This window comes from Oncorhynchus clarkii, chromosome 10 (assembly GCF_045791955.1).
Source record: "Oncorhynchus clarkii lewisi isolate Uvic-CL-2024 chromosome 10, UVic_Ocla_1.0, whole genome shotgun sequence".
NCBI lineage: Eukaryota > Metazoa > Chordata > Actinopteri > Salmoniformes > Salmonidae > Oncorhynchus > Oncorhynchus clarkii.
In genome coordinates, this window is record NC_092156.1 from 53086213 (window position 1) to 53105910 (window position 19698).

At 41.7% G+C, this 19698-nt stretch overlaps 3 protein-coding genes across 3 annotated transcripts in view; 1 reads left to right on the forward strand and 2 right to left on the reverse strand.

Moving 5' to 3' along the window:
* The window catches only part of LOC139419645 (EF-hand calcium-binding domain-containing protein 6), a 73061-nt gene extending 69143 nt beyond the window's left edge, over positions 1 to 3918 (reverse strand). Inside the window, exons 1-3 of the mRNA XM_071169630.1 lie at positions 3024 to 3918; positions 1502 to 1686; positions 297 to 397 (exon numbers count right to left, since the gene is read on the reverse strand). Of these exons, the coding sequence (XP_071025731.1) occupies positions 297 to 397; positions 1502 to 1686; positions 3024 to 3357 (620 nt within the window). The 5' untranslated portion in view covers positions 3358 to 3918. The remainder of the gene's footprint in view (positions 1 to 296; positions 398 to 1501; positions 1687 to 3023) is intronic.
* A 2035-nt stretch (positions 3919 to 5953) lies between these two features.
* LOC139418776 (solute carrier family 25 member 4) lies at positions 5954 to 9048 on the forward strand. Its single transcript, XM_071168467.1, has 4 exons — positions 5954 to 6207; positions 7477 to 7963; positions 8094 to 8234; positions 8424 to 9048. Exons 1-4 carry the CDS (start codon positions 6097 to 6099, stop codon positions 8579 to 8581), a joined length of 897 nt encoding a protein of 298 aa, XP_071024568.1. The 5' UTR covers positions 5954 to 6096; the 3' UTR covers positions 8582 to 9048.
* Positions 9049 to 9884: 836 nt separating this feature from the next.
* Positions 9885 to 19698, reverse strand: part of LOC139418775 (cilia and flagella associated protein 97) — a 28805-nt gene continuing 18991 nt past the window's right edge. The window contains exons 7-8 of the mRNA XM_071168465.1: positions 12656 to 12824; positions 9885 to 10882 (exon numbers count right to left, since the gene is read on the reverse strand). Of these exons, the coding sequence (XP_071024566.1) occupies positions 10752 to 10882; positions 12656 to 12824 (300 nt within the window). The 3' untranslated portion in view covers positions 9885 to 10751. The remainder of the gene's footprint in view (positions 10883 to 12655; positions 12825 to 19698) is intronic.

Consider the following 19698-nt stretch of genomic DNA (forward strand, 5'->3'; position numbering starts at 1 on the left):
AGACAAGAGAGAGGGGAGGGATCAATAAACCATATAGGATAAAGGACATCCTGTAGCTGTGTTTTTATAGGTGTTAATGTATAGGGAGAAGATCTTGTGTAGGTAATATCATTTTTTTTAAGTGTGTGTGTGTGTGTGTGTGTGTGTGTGTGTGTGTGTGTGTGTGTGTGTGTGTGTGTGTGTGTGTGTGTGTGTGTGTGTGTGTGTGTGTGTATGTGTGTGTGTGTATGTGTGTGTGTGTGTGTGTGTGTGTGTGTGTACGCGTGCGTGCGTGCTCGTGTTAGTCAAAGCTTAACCTGTTGGCCAGTGCTTTTCCCTCCGGATGGTTGTTCTTGAACATTCGTTGAAGGTTCAAGTGTCCTAACAACTGAATGTTCTGCCTTAGCTCGTGCTCAAGCTGGAGGTAGAACACAAAGATATCAATGCAGTGACTATAGCTCACTCAGTCTATTCAGTGCATTCATTTGTTAATTAATTTGGTCAGTTGTTCATTCATTTTGTTAGTTCATTCAATACACCAATCAACCATCAGAACATGAAACATTTCATCAAAATTCATTTTGACAGCTTTGACCATGTCAAAACAATAATGACTCAACATCTCACATCCAACAAAACAGAGGAAGCTAAGTGACATCCACTAGGAACTATGCTGATGTCATAGGTAGGCTAGCCCTTCCTGCTGGTAGGTTAGGACTTTGACTGACGTTCATCGTCTCTATTATTAGGGGACTTCTTCTGATCTAAGGAAGAGCAAGGGAGGGGGTTTGGGTATTAAGATAACTGTTGTGGATCCCTTTTGACAGGCAGTATCCCCGACTGTCTGTGCATTTTTATGTTTGCCTTGGTGTGTGTGTGTGCGCGCACTTGCATGCCTGCGTGGGCGCATTTGTGCTTAGTCTTCACTATTATTCTACAATGTAGAAAATAGTAAAAATAAAGAAAAACAATTGGTTCTAGACAGGGCTAAACCTGGTCAGCTATTCCCGTCTGACATCTGCAGATTTCAGCCACAACACACTCACACTCAAAATGCTAATCTCTACCTCTCTACCTCTTAACCATTCTTGACCAATGGGGATGAGGTTCTCTGGGTACCTATGGGTTTTCCCTCAGCATGGTTCAAGGACCCCACTGAACCCCCTTTCGTTACTCCGGACCCCAACTCCACATCATATCTGTGTCTGTTATTTAAACTAAGAACGAGACTGACTTTGATGTGGAAGGAGAGCAACACTGTCTGACTTCCTGCACAATCCTGCTGTTGTCGAGCTCATAGCTAAGAAGCTGTCTGTGGTCTTGGAATATATAATATGGATCAAATGGTCAGACTTAGACCTAAATCAAGAATTCCATTGAGTGTTGAACAGGAATAAGCACCCTTGAAAAATGGAGAGAAGTTGAATAGGAGATGTCAGATGGAGTGAAATGTAGTGAAAAGAGGGAAAAAGAGACCAAAAACGGATGAAAGGAGAGAGGCGGAAAGAGGGAGGGACAGTACCTGGTCCACTTGGATCCTGAGCTGGGCCTCAGGGCAGGAGGCTGCGGTAGTAGTTCTGGTAAGGATACTGGTTCTGCTGGTATTGGTTTGGCTGATGGTACTGGTTTGACTGGTGATGCTGGTTTTAATGGTACTGGTTAGGCTGGTGACTCGGCTCCCCCTGCTCTCTGGTGCCACCCGCTGACCTATCCAAAGCACAACCACATTCACAGCATACCAGGATCATGACCACTCCTGATAAGTGCAAACTCTGTTTAATTGCATTGCAGTTCACCAGTCCTAATTTTAACACATTAATTGTAATTATTTCTGGGTATCGGCATTCTCCAGTTTAGTGCACACAGTCACAAAGTCATTGTGGATTGCATTTAGGCTAGTCGATCTGATGGGATAGGTGTAAAAAATCTGCCATTTTGAAGTCAGTTCAGGAAGTAATTTGAATTTATGAATATATTCTACTTTTCCTTTCAGTTTATTGAGAAGTTATTAAAAATAGTTGCCCTTTCTTCCTATTATTGAATTGGAACTTTATCCCAACCCTGCAATCAAGCAGTTCATGGAATTTGTAATAACACTAGACATTGAGTTCTACATTACATTTGCCATATTCGAAGAGACTAGACCTAGTAGTCTATCATATCTAGTGGTGTAAAAAGTACTTAAGTAAAAATACTTTAAAGCACTACTTAAGTTGTTTTTTGGGGTATCTGTACTTTACTTAGCTATTTAGATTTTTGCCAACTTTTACTTTTACTTCACTACATTCCTAAATAAAATCATGTACTTTTTACTCCATACATTTTCCCTGACCCCCAAAAGTACATACATTTTGACAGGAAAATGGTCCAATACCCAAACTTATCAAGAGAACATCTCTGGTCATCCCTACTGCCTCTGATCTGGCAGTTTGTAAATTATGTCTGAGTGTTGGGTGTGTCCCTGGCTATCAGTAAATATATATAATTGTGCCATCTGGTTTGCTTAATATAAGGAATTTGAAATGGTTAATAATTGTACTTGTACTTTTGATGCTTATGTACATTTCATCAAATCAATTTACTTTTGATACTTAAGTTTGTTTAAAACCAAATACTTTTAGACTTTTACTCAAGTTGTATTTTACTGGGTGACTTTCACTTTTACTTTAGTTATTTTCTATTAAGGTATCTTTACTTTTACTCAAGTATGAAAACGGAGTACTTTTTCCACCATATCCACTTTTTTTTTTAAAATAAATTCCTCCCAATATAATCAACAATTACCAACTCCAATAGCAGAAGCATCTGGCCAAACGTCGCACATTTTTTTGTAGAAGGGCGCCACCACATGGAGTTTTGGACCAGAGAAACTGTTCTGGTGCTGCTTATGGTACTGAAAGGAATTCGTGTGTATGTGTGTGTGTGTGTGAGAGAGAGAGAGAGAGAGAGAGAGAGAGAGAGAGAGACTATTCAACTTTGTTGCGCAGTATTTCTCCATCCTATTATTCGTTTAGCTAGAGATCACGTTGCAATAGGCTACTCACCAAAGATGGGCAGCCGTGGTTTAACCGGATCAAGGGCTACTGAGACTTCGACTCCTTCGGGGATTGGCTGCGAGACCAGGGTGAAACTTCTCTGCTTCGGCGGAGCCTTGTCATAAGGATAACCTGTGGCCCTTCTTGTGTTTTGACCTCGGAAAACAAAGTCGAGGTCCCCATCCCGCAACAGCGGCGGTACAACTTCGTCACTCCCAGCGTAATCTCTGGAGTAGCCTCTGAGAGAGAGGGTTTCTGGGTCTATGAGTCTTGATAACGGGTGCTGAATGACTGGTAGTCGAAGAGAAGCAACCGAGGACAGTCTAGACATTGTATCTGTCATACTCCAGGATAAAAACGGTCGCAAACGTCACATGGTGATGATAGCATAAAATAGTCCTATTGAACTATATTCGTTATTAATGCTTCCTCGATAGCTTATGCTACTCTATGCTGAAGTTCCTTCACTGCGTACGACGGCAAAGGTTAACTTTTTGTGCCTCGTCTCCAACTCGAGTTGGTTTTGCAGAATAGGCTATAGGTGCGCGGTTGCTACAGACAACAGAAAGCACTCCAGCCCTCTCCACCAAAGTGTATTTATTGCGGTGGTAAATGGTGGGGTGGAGTTGTCAACTCAAAGAACAATGGTGTTGTTCTTGGCTTTATGTGGTATTTTTATGTGTGCAACTTGACAAATTGATAGCCTCACAGCTGAAATACCCCACTGCGCAAAAACTGGTTGAATCAACGTTGTTTACATGTCATTTCTACAAAAAAATGCAATGTGATGAAGTTGAATCAACGTGGAAAACTGGTTGGATTTCCAAAAAGTCATCAATGTAAGGTTTTTATTTGTAACTTTTTAAACAACACATTTTCCGAACTGTGGGAAATGTATCCTACATGCAACCTTAATTATACTTGTTTTAAAGTAGGCCTATAGCATTCGTCCCATTTAAAGTTATTTGAGTGGGTTTCAATAGCCTATTATATTTATTGCTGCCTGTCAAAATGCAATGCACTGATCGCAGTTGCTATGCAGCCTGCAAACAACTGCTAAAATTGATGTGCAGCAAAACCAGGGAAATGTGAGAGCATTACTCGCATTACTCATTGCATAACTGTAGTCATATAGTGATAATAAATCCCACCATCCATTTGCGTAATTTGCGCAGTTAGCCTATTGCAATGTGCGGGCACGTGCGCGTAGGATTTGGTCCCATTCCAACAGGGCACAAGTCAAGCTCCTATGCACGTCGAGCACGGAGCGACGCATTTGTCGGCTAATTATCGGTAGACATTGACGCCCCCTGCGCGCACACATGACCTATTCGTGCAGGATCTCTTGATCTCCACGCTGCAGCTATAGGTCTCATGGAAATGCTGACACGAGGAGCATGTATAGGCTATTAACGTTGTGCTTGGAATTTGAAATAAGGTGGGCTTCTATAACCACACAGACTCATTAGCTTATTAGTTATCAATAGGATTCTGCTGGCATTCACCTACATTATTATTTGTCACAGGTGAAAGGGCAAAGCAATGGTTTTGGGGCAGATAGTTTATAATTAACTCGGTAATCAGGGTTGTAAGAATAGGAAAACTCTATAGTAAAATAGTAGGCTATATTCTTCCCACACAGTACAGACTATAGACAGCAAGTAGGCTATAACTTAATATGTGTGTACGTTAACATCTCTTTGATTCAAAACATTAGTATTTTAGGTACATTATTGATGCATTATTGTTGTGCAAACAGAATTATTGTGTTTTGCCATCCAGAAATACCAATAAAATAGAGCTTGATTGAATTCGAATGTTACTGTCTCAGCAACCAAGTGGAGAGTGAATGGTGTGGGCGCACGCGGGTCTATGGCAGCAACTCCAGGTCCTTTTGTACATTTAATTACAGGGCTTATGTTTTGTTGACATAGGTTACTATTGTGTTGGTTAAGTCACAAGCTACATAATGTTCTGCAAGAGACTATATTCGGTTGTATCCAAGCAACGATCAAACATGCTTTCCTGTGTGTGAGAAATGCAAGAATATGAGTCTGTTTTCAAAGCTGGAACAACAGGTTAGAAATGGTCAAAACGACGAAGCTACTGTAACATGTTTGGCTGAAGGTTTTGGCCTAATGCATACAAAACGGAGGAATACTTTCGTTCCAGGGGTGAAAGCTTGTCCTAAATAGCCAACGTTGTTAGCAGGAACAGGCCTGAAGATATGAAAAATACAATTCCATTGACAATTAATGATAATTACAAAGAAGGCCATAATCAGCACATATGACCTACTTCTGCGCTGTAGGTCACATTGACATTCTGTTAAATGGAGACGCGCGCGCTTCCGGCTCTTCAAAACGCATCATAGGCTACAGGTCAGGCTATGAAGCAAATCCTCACCACACCATTAATAACATCACAATGTTTAAAAGTTGGCAAGCTAAGTTAAAGTCTTCAAAGTCGCATGCATACCAGCAACAATGTCACCCTCTCGCCCTCGCTGTTAATGTGTGAATTTTGATGGCCTAATTGCCAGGCCTAACCTCTTAAATCACATTTATCAGAACAATAAGACCTATATTGAATTATGAAGATACATTAAAAAGCTAAACTAAGCTAGCCTACCCATGTGTTAATTGCACACTGTATCATGGTGCCCACCCTAAACTGCGATAAACCTTGGGCCTAAAGAATAAATAGTGCATAAATAATGATAAATAGCTGTGATGTTATTAAATAGCAGAATAAGAATTATTGTCTAACACCACTGCATAACTGGAAAATGACTTGAATTTGCCCTTTAAAAGTCCCGAAGTGTTCTATTACACTTTATTTAATAGACATGGCTAAGATTCGAACCTTCACCTCGGATATTTATTTAGCCTCGCCAATCTGTTCGACCGTCTGCATATCCATCACCCCCAAATTCTCGCGATATATAGCCCAGATATATTATGCGGGATGGGGGCGCTTCGTCCACTTGGAGGGGCGTTGGGTTTCTTTGAGGGTGTCTTGGTGAGGACTGTCTGGAACTTTTACGGTCTGACCTCTACTCCACGAGGAGGAAATTGAAAACATGTCGGACGCGGTGGTTAGCTTCATTAAGGACTTTTTGGCTGGTGGCATTGCTGCTGCCATCTCCAAGACAGCTGTTGCTCCAATTGAGAGAGTAAAGTTGTTGCTCCAGGTAAGACTGAGTGAGAATAATTGTTTTCCAGTCTCTGTCATAAAGTTAATATATTATTGGTTATCCATTGAGTAAGATTGTAATACAATTAGATTCATTTGGCAAATGGTTTTCATTCAAAAGACATGCGAAAAGCGCACTGGAGACGTTTCTTACGCACATGACTTGTCGCTGTCCAAGGTGGTATTGAGTTTTCTAATTTGATTCGATAGGACTCAGGATTTGGCCTTTCGTTCAGAACAGAAACCGAATCATATGAATTTCAGGTCATAAAAGAAAATGACTATTTTGAATAACATAAAGTTAATTTATTTGATGCGTTCTTATATTTTAATGTTGATTTCAAGTACACGTAATGCCATGTTTCGATTAATAGGATGATAATTAATTATTCCAAAATGTCGATAATCGTTTGGATATAAGAGCGGCGATATTTGGTTTAGGCCTAGGCTACAGCTAAATTTATCCAGACGCATGCAACCCAATACACTCAGACTGTGCTCAAGTGACATGAAGCAATGGCCAGTATACAACAGCGCTGAGAATAGCTCATTATAACAAAAATTGCACACATGCATTCCTACAAACCCGTGAGTATCATTGAATTCAAGTGAATTAGGAATTTTCCCAACAACAAACTCAATATTGTTACGCTCTTGCTATAAGCATTACCACCCTGCATACCACTGCTGGCTACCACTGCTTCTGAAGCTAAGCAGGGTTGGTCCTGGTCAGTTCCTGGATGGGAGACCAGATGCTGCTGGAAGTGGTGTTGGAGTGCCAGTAGGAGGCACTCTTTCCTCTGGTCTAAAAAAAATATCCCAATGCCCCAGGGCATGTGTAGGGTGCCTTCTTTCGGATGGGACGTTAAACGGGTGTCCTGACTTTCTGAGGTCATTAAAGATCCCATGGCACTTATCGTAAGAGTAGTGGTGTTAACCCCGGTGTCCTGGCTAAATTCCCAATCTGGCCCTCAAACCATCACGGTCACCTAATAATCCCCAGTTTACAATTGGTTCATTCATCCCCCTCCTCTCCCCTGTAACTATTCCCCAGGTCGTTGCTGCAAATGAGAACTTGTTCTCAGTCAACTTACCTGGTAAAATAATGGATAAATAAATAAAAATAAATAAAAAAGATCAACTTCAGTTGCGTAATACAAAGTAGGCCTAAAGTACAATGATAAAATCCGACATGTTGCTGTTTTTTTGCATACTGAATTGAGGCTAAATTGAAAAATTAATTGTCTTCTGTTGTTCTGCTCTCCAGGTCCAACATGCCAGCCAACAAATCACAAAGGAAATGCAGTACAAAGGGATCATGGACTGCGTCAGGAGGATTCCCAAAGAGCAAGGCTTTATCTCCTTCTGGAGAGGCAACCTGGCCAATGTGATTCGTTACTTCCCCACCCAAGCCCTCAACTTCGCTTTCAAGGACAAGTACAAGAAGATCTTCCTTGGAGGAGTGGACCAGAAGACACAGTTCTGGCGTTGGTTCGCCGGGAACCTGGCATCCGGTGGCGCGGCCGGTGCCACCTCTCTTTGTTTCGTTTACCCACTTGACTTCGCCAGAACCAGGCTCGCGGCCGACATCGGAAAAAGTGGAGCTGAGAGAGAGTTCAGCGGTCTTGGCAGCTGTCTCAGCAAAATCTACAAAACCGACGGTATCAAGGGCCTGTACCAGGGATTCAACGTGTCTGTCCAGGGCATCATCATCTACAGAGCTGCTTACTTCGGAGTCTATGACACAGCCAAGGGTGAGGAGCATGAGCTAAAGTAAAATCATACATTTAAGTAGCTGTTTGCAATTGGACGTTGTTTAAAGTATTGTATTTTACAAAAAATAGGCACAGAATCCCAATTATGTTGCTCTGCGTCATCGTCTAGGTATGCTGCCCGACCCCAAGAACACGCACATCTTCGTCAGCTGGATGATTGCCCAGAGCGTCACCGCAGCCGCCGGTATTATTTCATACCCCTTTGACACCGTCAGACGTCGTATGATGATGCAGTCAGGACGCAAATCAGGTGAGCTAGTTGTAGCCTACTCGTTGAATCATATCAATGAATGACCGTCATAGTAAATAAGAATATGTTCTTAACTGACTTGCCTAGTAAAATAAAGGTTACGGCACATTACGCATGGCAATTGTCATTGAATTGCCTACAGTAGGCCTATATTTCACATTTTAATGATCAATGTGTCGATTTCAATAGCGGACATCATGTACACTGGCACAATCGACTGCTGGAAGAAGATCGCCAAGAACGAGGGAGGCAAAGCCTTCTTCAAGGGAGCCTGGTCCAACGTGATCCGAGGCATGGGCGGCGCCTTCGTCTTGGTGCTCTACGACGAGATCAAGAAGTACACATAAACATTCACAACTCCATAGGAAACCCTTCACCACATGTCTTAATTGGATCATATAATGATAACAGCTTGGGTGAATTATCGGGGGTATATGTGTATTCTATTGAGCCAGCCCAGGAGTTGGTTGCTAGTTATCCTTCTCGCCAGTGTATTTGGTCATGTGAGGAACGCACCAACTCTGAAAGCTGTATATATCTTACCCAAGATGTACAGAAAAACGCACATCCAGGCCTGCCAGTTGACTGTCAAATTGGTCCAGAAAAGGGATTTTTCCATTTAATTACATGCCTACTGCAAACAAAGATTCATCCACTCTCCTCAGTTCTTTCTTTCTCTCATAGTAAGTCAAATGAATGTACTCTTCACAGCAGCTGCTGTCTTCCAAGGGCCTTATGTTCCTGTGTTGTGTCATATCTCATGTCCCACAATAAACATTATTTTAATAAGAATAAAGATGAAAATACCTACTAAGCCCTCTGCTTTGGTGCATTCCTTTGTCATTCATATTTCATATATGTTTTATTGAAATATTGTATACAATATATAACATAATATACAGTATAACATAATATATCAAAACATTTAGGCAAGGGTTACTAGTTCCAGGCTCTGACTTGGTCTATTATAGGGTTAGAAATATCATCCATCCCATTTTCTTGGGCTGGCTATAGAGATCATTCTATTGGGAGCCAGCCTAGATGGGAATCATATAGCCCAGTGCCTCATCAGCTGCCATGCTTCATAGTATTTGTTATGTACATAACAGATACAAATCTAATATTACTCCAATTTTTTCAAACATCAGGTTTTACTAGGCTATACATACACATTACTATAAATGACATACAAAAATACAAAAAAGGCCAACAAACTTGATGTTTGCAATCCCACTACCAACATACAAATGTGTTACTTTTCCTGTGCCAACCCTCAAAAAACAATTTATTTGAGTAAGCTTATAGTACTAATTAATTACAACTACTGGTTAATATTTTCCTTGTTTTTTTCTCTGTTGATGACTTATAGTGCTGGGTCAGGTCTTCTGACCATGACACAGCCAATCACTGGTCTATTTCCCCTGCCGCTGTTGTAGCCATCGTGTGTGTGCGTGTGACATTATGTCATTGTGGGTGATAATTATTCATGTCCACAACATGCCAGATTTGCTGCCCGTTAAGTGTGTCTGCATTGGCAGTCTTTGTTGCCATGTGGATGGTATGCAGCTAACTGGCCTACAAAAGACAGCTGCCACAAGTGTAAAAGTCCTGTGGACATTGTTTGAGCTCATTTGACCACGGACAGACATGATTGGTGCGCGCAACAAGCAGCTTTATTGGAAAACGTCAAGAAATTTGCACAGGATCACAATAAAAATATATATATATATGACTAATTCTCCCATAATATTCTAAAAAAAAGCTTTACCAGACCACAAAGATATATCTCTCTCATTATTCATGATAATGTAAGAACAATTACAGAAAAGTTCCACTTGAAAATATTTCACAAGAGTGCAAATACAGCACGGAATACTTAGTGCTTACTCTATTCACTAAGCATATTGATAAGCACCACCTGCTAAGCTGACAAAGGAATGTTTTTTTATTTATTTTTTATAGTTGAACCATAGCCAGGCTATATCTTCCATTACAACAGAAGCACAGTTCACAATACTTTATAGCAGCTAGCCGTAGGTCCTGGGAAGCAATAGTGAAGCAGTTTTATGAGAATTGTTGTATAACGGCAACACTATCATTCTTACATCATATAGGACTGGTTTTCCGGACCCAAATGAAGCCTACTACTCCTGGACTAAAAAGTATGCTCCAAGGAAGTTATTTTAGGCTTAGTCTAAATCTGGGAAACAGACAATCAGTGTCAGATCCCTTTATTTATTAGAATTGAGGGCTAAAACAGAATCACTGGACAAGTGCATGATCAGAGCACAATAGAGATTTAGTTTGGACAAAGTGTGACCAATTTCTGGCTTCGCACATCTCTGACACAGATCCTTCATTGTGTGGGACACTCCTAACAACCTCAACTTAACCATCTGGGGGAAGAATGTCAAACTGACCTTGGATCAATGTTTAGGGGCAACTATTGACTTATTAGGTAAGGACTTGGAAGGGGTGGGGGAGTTGGGGAATGGGGTTCCTCCCTGAGCACAGCTCTCAGGACCATGCTGCTCGGGACGCTGCCGTACTGGCGTGCCTGGGTAGGGGTGTGGAGGTGGTAGCGATGGCAGATGATGCCCTGGCACTATGGTGGTTGCAGTTGGTACTGCCAGGCCTGGGGCTCTTTCCTGAAGAAAAAACAACAAGACAACAGGGGTCAATAGTCCTACTGATTTACATACTATTGCTACTACATTAATTATATGCTAGTATTACTATACTACACATATGATGAAACAACAAGACAACATGCGTCAATAGTCCTACTGATTTACATACTATTGCTACTACATTAATTACATACTAGTATTACTATACTACACATATGATGTACTACCTTCTCCCAAATTTAACTCCCTCAATGTAAAAATATATGGGCTATGTACATTCGAGTACAACAGTACATCACATTTGACGTTTGTGGGGTGTGAAAAAGGGAAACAAAAAAACAGCTGTGAGCATTTGTTATAATTTTGTGCATTTTAAACACAGATAGATCACTCAAAAACTATATTTTAATATTTGTTCATAAGAAAAATGGTGCATGTCAGCAGCCACTTTCAGTACAGTATGCAGTACGGCCACAGAAAGGGGATGCCGCCGGGCAATTTGAGGCATTATCAAGTGCTTGTCAAATTGTGAAAGAGAGAGACTGATAAAGTGTGTACAGCCTGCACAAAAAACTAAGCAGAGCTCATGCCTTTCATGCAACTTTTTTCAAATCATCATTAGAGTCGCATCATGTAGCCTTAGAAAGTATTAAAAATCAAAACATATAGCTCAACTAAAGTTACATAAATAACTCTAAATTAAGCATATAGGAGTAACTGTTTCTTTGTTAACCGCTCACCACAGATTTCCATATGTGCGCATTCATTCAAATTGTTTGGAAAAAATATATTTTATTTTATTCAATTGTATTCTTCATACTATAAAATAATTCCATGGAATTCTAAGCAAATGTTGTCTGCTAAATGAACTAGTGTAGCCCACAGCCATATGGCATAGCCAGATCAGTACCATACATAAGGACAACTCAGAGTATGCTATTCTGTTCTTCTGAAATAACTATATTTTCTTCATATCATGTTTCTTTAGACCTGTCTAAAATAAATAATGGATTTATTGTGATAGTGTAGGCTATATTACATGGATTTATTAGACTTTATAAAATGTAGATGCTCCAAAGGTCTGCATCAGTGGCTTGTAGGCTTATGTGTTGAAGCCAGAAGATGCTACATGTGTTTATGTTAATTAATGGTCAATTACCGTGAGACCGGCAGTTATTTGTTTGACAATCACCGTGAGCAGCCCTATGCGTGAGCAGCCCTATGCGTGAGCAGATAATTTATCAAAATACAAGTAATCTGAACACAAGTGTGACACGTGTGCATACAGTAGGGAGTAATATGTATGTTTTAGTCTTCACATTTCACAACTTATTTCAGCATATTGATTATGAATTTGGACATTTAAAACCGGTGACACTCGGCTACAGTATATAGTATATATAAAAAATACAGGAAGCAGCAACAATATCATTTCCAACTTATGTTTTAGGAATATACATTTTAATATTATTTCTCATCATGATTCTACTTGATCATGTAAAAACTAGTGAATGCTATGATTTATTTTTGATATCATGAAAATTTGTTTGCCCTGGCTACAGTGGAAGTGCTCAGTGCTTATGATCTCGAAAACATTACATGCTAAAAAAAAAGGGATTATATTAACAGTGGACTAATGGAAAAAATACCAAAATATGTTTTGAGTAAAGTGATCCTTCAAAAGAAGAAAAATAAAAGATGCCAATTCAGTCTCTCTTAATGAATGACAGAAATAAGTAATGTCTTTGGGCTATTGAGAGCTATTGAGCATCAGTTCTTCAGAGAGTTGACCTGGTGACGTTCTGCTGGAGGACCGCTCCATCTTGGAGGGCGATCTGTCCATGGCAGAGAGCGATGTGGCGATGCCCAGGTACCCGGCCTGGCGCTGGTAGTCTGCCAGCTGCTCTGCCCTCTTCATGCCCCGGGTAGGCCTCACTGACTCTAGCCTCCGCAGGAAAGCCTGGTGAGAAATGGTGGTAACAATTTCCATGAAGGTACCTGTATAATGTCTTCCTAAGACATTCATAACCTATACATATCACATTCAAATGCAGTGCAAACAGCAATTGCAAGACATAACTACAATATTAACTTGCGGTCGTTGTCATAAGGTGACGTATGCAGATATGAAATGGCTATTAACTGCTCTATTAATACGGTGAGGGTTATGAAGCCATTAGGTGCCCATCAACATTTTCAAACACTGGCAGAGCATAAAACACTATTTTACATTCCTTTTCCAGATTGGACCTGAAAATCATAATATAATTGTGTGTCTAGCAATGGATACCTTTAGGTACTGCAAAGAATTCAACACCATTGGTAACTATCTGGTACCGAATGGTATACAGTCATGGCCAAAAGTTTTAGGAATGACAAAAATATTAATTTCCACAAAGCTTGCTGCTTCAGTGTCTTTAGATATTTTGTCAGATGTTACTATGGAACACTGAAGTATAATTGCAAGCATTTCATAACGGTGTCAAAAGCTTTTATTAACAATTACATGAAGTTGATGCAGAGTCAATATTTGCAGTTTTGACCCTTCTTTTTCAAGACCTCTGCAATCCACCCTGGCATGCTGTCAATTAACTTCTGGGCCACATCCTGACTGATGGCAGCCCATTCTTGCATAATCAATGCTTGGAGTTTGTCAGAATTTGTGGGTTATTGTTTGTCCACCCACCTCTTGAGGATTGACCACAAGTTCTTAATGGGATTAAGGTCTTTGGAGTTTCCTGGCCATAGACCCAAAATATCGATGTTTTGTTCCCCGAGCCACTTAGTTATCACTTTTGCCTTATGGCAAGGTGCTCCACCATGCTGGAAAAGGCATTGTTCGTCACCAAACTGTTCCTGGATGGTTGGGAAAAGTTGCTCTCTGAGGATGTGTTGGTACCATTCTTAATTCATGGCTGTGTTCTTAGGCAAAATTGTGAGTGAGCCCACTCCATTTGCTAAGAAGCAACCCCACACATGAATGGTCTCAGGATGATTTACTGTTGGCATGACACAGGACAGATGGTAGCGCTCACCTTGTCTTCTCCAGACAAGCTTTTTTCCGGATGCCCCAAACAATCGGAAAGGGGATTCATCAGAGAAAATTACTTTACCCCAGTCCTCAGCAGTTCAATCCCTGCACCTTTTGCAGAATATCATTCTTTCCCTGATGCTTTTCCTGGAGAGAAGTGGCTTCTTTGCTGCCCTTATTGACACCGGGCCATCCTCCAAAAGTCTTCGCCTCACTGTGCGTGCAGATGCACTCACACCTGCCTGCTGCCATTCCTGAGCAAGCTCTGTACTGGTGGTGCCCCGATCCCGCAGCTGAATCAACTTTAGGAGACGGTCCTGGCGCTAGCTGGACTTTCTTGGGCGCTCTGAAGCCTTCTTCACAACAATTGAACCTCTCTCCTTGAAGTTCTTGATGATCCGATAAATGGTTGATTTAGGTGCAATCTTACTGGCAGCAATATCCTTGCCGGTGAAGCCCTTTCTGTGCAAAGCAATGATGACGGCACGTGTTTCCTTGCAGGTAACCATGTTTAACAGAGAAAGAACAATGATTCCAAGCACCACCCTCCTTTTGGAGCTTCCAGTCTGTTATTTGAACTCAATCATCATGACAGAGTGATCTCCAGCCTTGTCCTCGTCAACACTCACACCTGTGTTAACGAGAGAATCACTGACATTATGTCAGCTGGTACTTTTGTGGCAGGGCTGAAATGCAGTGGAAATGTTTTTGGGGGATTCAGTTCATTTGCATGGCAAAGAGGGACTTTGCAATTAATTGCAATTCATCTGATCACTCTTCATAACATTCTGGAGTATATGCAAATTGCCATCATACAAACTGAGGCAGCAGACTTTGTGAAAATGAATATTTGTGTCATTCTCAACTTTTGGCCACGACTGTACAGTATAAGCTAATAGTGTTTCAAAAGGTAAATATTGTGTAATTGTGCACTACAGACCACTTTGTCTATTTTGATTATGCCAGCCCAGTGTCATTGATAGAGTAGGCAGCTGCAGGCATGCTGCACACACGTAATATTATTAGCACACTTCAGTTAAACAAAATGGATCTGTCAACAGTGTCAAAAGGAACAAGCCTTACAAATGCAGTGGACATGAGCCATTACCATTATAAACTCAGCAAAAAAATAAACCCTCCGATACAACAGGTCCCAGACGTGCTCAATGGGATTGAGATCCGGGCTCTTCGCTGGTCATGGCAGAACACTGACATTCCTGTCAGGCAGGAAATCACACACAGAACAAGCAGTATGGCTGGTGGCATTGTCATGCTGGAGGGTCATGTCAGGATGAGCCTGCGGGAAGGGTACCACATGAGGGAGGAGGATGTCTTCCCTGTAACGCACAGCGTTGAGATTGCCTGTAATGACAACAAGCTCAGTCCAATGATGCTGTGACCCACCGCCCCAGACGATGACGGGCCCTCCACCTCCAAATCGATCCCGCTCCAGAGGCCACAATGTAACGCTCATTTCTTCGACGATAAACGCGAATCTGACCATCACCCCTGGTGAGACAAAACCGTGACTCGTCAGTGAAGAGCACTTTTTGCCAGTCCTGTCTGGTCCAGAGATGGTGGGTTTGTGCCCATAGGCAACATTGTTGCCGGTGATGTCTGGTGCGAACATGCCTTACAACAGGCCGACAAGCCCTCAGTCCAGCCCCTCTCAGCCTATTGTGGACACTGATGGTGGGATTGTGCGTTCCTGGTGTAACTCGGGTAGTTGTTGTTGCCATCCTGTACCTGACCCACAGGTGTGATGTTCGGATGTACCGATCCTGTGCAGGTGCTGTTACATGTGGTCTGCCACTGCGAGGATGATCAGCTGTCAGTCCTGTCTCCCTGTAGCGCTGTCTTAGGCGTCTCACAGTACAGACATTGCAATTTATTGCCCTGGCCACATCTGCAGTCCTCATGCCTCCTTGCAGCATGCCTAGATGAGCAGGGACCCTGGCCATCTTTCTTTTGGTGTTTTTCAGAGTCAGTAGAAAGGCCTTTTTAGTGTCCTAAGTTTTCATAACTGTGACCTTAATTGCCTACCATCTGTCAGCTGATCGTGTCTTAATGATCGTTCCACAGGTGCATGTTCATGAATTGGCTGTAGAAATATAACCACTCTCAAATTCAAAAGACAGAGTTAAGGATGAAAGGACTGACCATCCATGATACAAAAATTACAGTTTTAAACATGTTTAAAAAAACTGCAAAACAGTGTTTGTTAACATTTACTTGGTTTACAAACACTGGAGTAAAACAAGCTTATATTTTGGGTTTGTTTATGAATTGTTTTGTACCCCTTTTTCTCCCCAATTGGTAGTTAAGTCCCGTACGGACTCGGGAGAGGCGAAGGTCGAGAGCTGTGCGTCCTCCGAAACACAACCCATCCAAGCTGCTTCTTGACATAACACCCGCTTAACCCGGAAGCCAGCTGCACCAAAGTGTTGGAGGAAACACTGTACACCTGGCGACCGTGTCAACATGCATTGCACCCGGCCCTCCACAGGAGTTGCTAGTGTGCTATGGGGCAAGAACATCCCTGCCGGCCAAACCCTCCCCTAACCCGGACGACGCTGGGCCAATTGCGCACCGCCCCACGGGTCTCCAGGTCGCGGCCGACTGTGACCGAGCCTGGACTCGAACCAATCTAGTGGCCTTAGACCACTGCACCACTCGGGAGGCCCATATTTAGGGTTCTGATGGGGTATGAAAGTTGAACTAAGCTCATGAGGCATATATAAGTCATATTCTTCAAGAATCAATGGGTATATACAGTGCCTTGGGTAAGTATTCAGACCCCTTGACTTTTTCCACAATTTGTTACGTTACAGCCTTTTCCTAAAATGTATTAAATTATTGTTTTCCCTCAATCTACACACAATACCCCACAATAAAAAGGTGAAAACAGGTTCAGATTTTCTTTTGCAAATGTATTAAAAAAGCTAAAAACAGAAATACCTCATTTAAGTATTCAGACCCTTTGCTATGAGACTCGAAATTGAGCTCAGGTGCATCCTGTTTCCATTGGTCATCCTTGAGATGTTTCTACAACTTGGAATCCAACGGTGGTAAATTCAACTGATTAGACATCATTTGTAAAGGCACACATTTTTCTATATAAAAGGTCCCACAGTTGACAATGCATGTCAGAGCAAAAACGGAATTGTCCATAGAGCTCCGAGACAGGATTCTGTTGATGCACAGATCTGGGGAAAGGTATCAAAAAATGTCTGCAGCATTGAAGGTCCCCAAGAACACAGTAGCCACCATCATTCTTAAATGGAAGAAGTTTGGAACGAGCAAGACACTTCCTAGAGCTGACCGCCCGGCCAAACTGAGCAATTGGGGGAGAAGGGCCGTGGTCAGGGAGATGACCAAGAACCCGATGGTCACTCTGACAGAGTTCCTCTGTGCAGATGGGATAACCTTCCAGAAGGACCACCATCTCTGCAGCACTCCATCAATCAGGCCTTTATGGTAGAGTGGCCAGACGGAAGCCACTTTTCAGTAAAAGGCACATGACAGCCCGCTTGGAGTTTTCCAAAAGGCACCTAAACGAAACTCCGACCATGAGAAACAAGATTCTCTGGTCTGATGAAACCAAGATTGAACTCTTTGTCCTGAATGCCAAGCATCACATCTAGAAGAAACTTGGCACCATCCCTACGGTGAAGCATGGTGGTGGTTTTTCAGCGCCCGGGACTGTCAGGATCGAGGGAAAGATGAAAGGAACAATGTACAGAGAGAGATCCTTGACGAAAACCTGCTCCAGAGCACTCAGGACCTCAGACTGGGACGAAGGTTCACCTTCCAACAGGACAAGACCCTAAGCAAACAGCCAAGACAGTGCAGGAGTTACTTCGGGACAAGTCTCTGAATGTCCTTGTTTGGCCTAGCCAGAGCACGACTTGAACCCGATCCAACATCTCTGGAGAGACCTGAAAATGGCTGTGCAGTGACTCTCCCCATCCAACCTGACAGAGTATGAGAGGATCTAAGGAGAAGAATGTGAGAAACTCCCCAAATACAGGTGTGATATTTATTTCTTTTTTAGACATTTGCAAAATTTTCTAAAAACCTTTATTTCCTTTGTCATTTTGGGGTATTATGTGTAGATTGATGAGGATTTTAAAATAAGGCTGTAATGTAACAAAATGTGGAACTAGTCAAGGTGTCTGAATACTTTCCAAATGCACTATGAGTCCATAAATGGATATGGCAACTGTTGATTGCCCTTTTAAAGGCGAAATGATGCGAAATGATGTTGCCACGAGCAGCACTGCAGATATTGAGATGAGCCAGGGCACCAAAACAGCAGTGAAGTTGATCCTCGCGCTTCAACGCACTAAGTTGTTACGGAAATTGAACTACTATGCTCTTTACTTTCTGCATCTACGTCATTTCTCTGACTCTATCTTTAACACATTATTGACAAAAGATGACGTAATCTGGACATATTTTGATTTGCGACAGCCGCAAAGTATGTGTGCTGGTAGTTAGTTAAAAACAACATATGTACATTAACTGTGAACACCGTATGTCTACTGCACAGCTTTTGTATGTGTGTGAGTGAGTGAGTGAGTGAGTGAGTGAGTGAGAGAATCAGTGAGTGAGAGAGTGAGTGAGTGAGTAAGAGAAGAGAGAGAGTACTATTCAATTTATGTTGCGCAGTAGTTCATTCAGAGATGGATTTGGTTAAATCCGGTCAATAAAATGAGCATGCAGTTGAGGTTCTACGATGTCATAACAACCCCCCCCACCAACCCCCACACCCCTTTACCATTCCTTGTGACATTACACAAGAGAAACGCTTTGCTGACTTATGAGGCTTTGGGCCCCTCTCCCTAATTTAACTGGTTGGTTGGCCCTTAGCCATGACCTTGCCCTTATTGGAAGTACATGGCATGAGTTCACATGAACTCTTCTTTAGACACAGTCCACACCAATTAAAACTACTTGACCCCTCCGATCATGTTCAATAGCTAGGTCTCTTGCAAATAGATTTTATTTCAATGAGAAACTGGATAAATAAAAGTGGAAATTAAACTTAAGTATTAGCCGAACACATTACCAAAACAAAAAATAATTGGGTCACTGTGGCAAGATCATATGGCATTTTTATATATATTTCAACTATCTAATGTGAGTAGACAGTTCATGTAGAAACAGAAACATTTCCAAGGCCATTACCACCAGAGACCTTAATGAAACTGGGAGAGGATAGTGAGCCCTGAAAAGCAGAGGTAAAAACGTGGCCCATTGAGAGTAAAAATAACCAGCCAGTAGCTCAAAATGTCACATGCAGTCACGCTCCCACCAACAAGCCCTACGGAGAGGAAATCTCAGTAAGTGAGACCGTCAGGAAGAACTAGGAATGGAAATAGGGGAAAGGTTAAGAATGGCCCCCCATATTCTATAGGAGGCAGAACTGACCGGTACTATATCTAAACCCCTTGCTAGGAAATATATATAAAATGTTTTGTGTAAACCAATACAATCTCTCAGACAATGTGTATAACAATATCATAAAATATGCATAGAGCCAGGTAAGGACAAGGTATTCATATTTCTCTCAGGTCACACTTTAATAGTCCCAAATTATGATCTACAGATGGTCAAACTATCTGTTGATATGCAACTGCTTGGTAAAGTTAGGGTTAGAATAAGGGTTAGGTTAAGGACAGAGTTAGGGCTATTGTTAGTGGATTGTTAGTTGAAATGTTGTTGATGGTAATTGAACATCTACAAACCATCTACTTGGGATTCTACACATAAAGTGATACCTTCTCTCAAACTATATAGT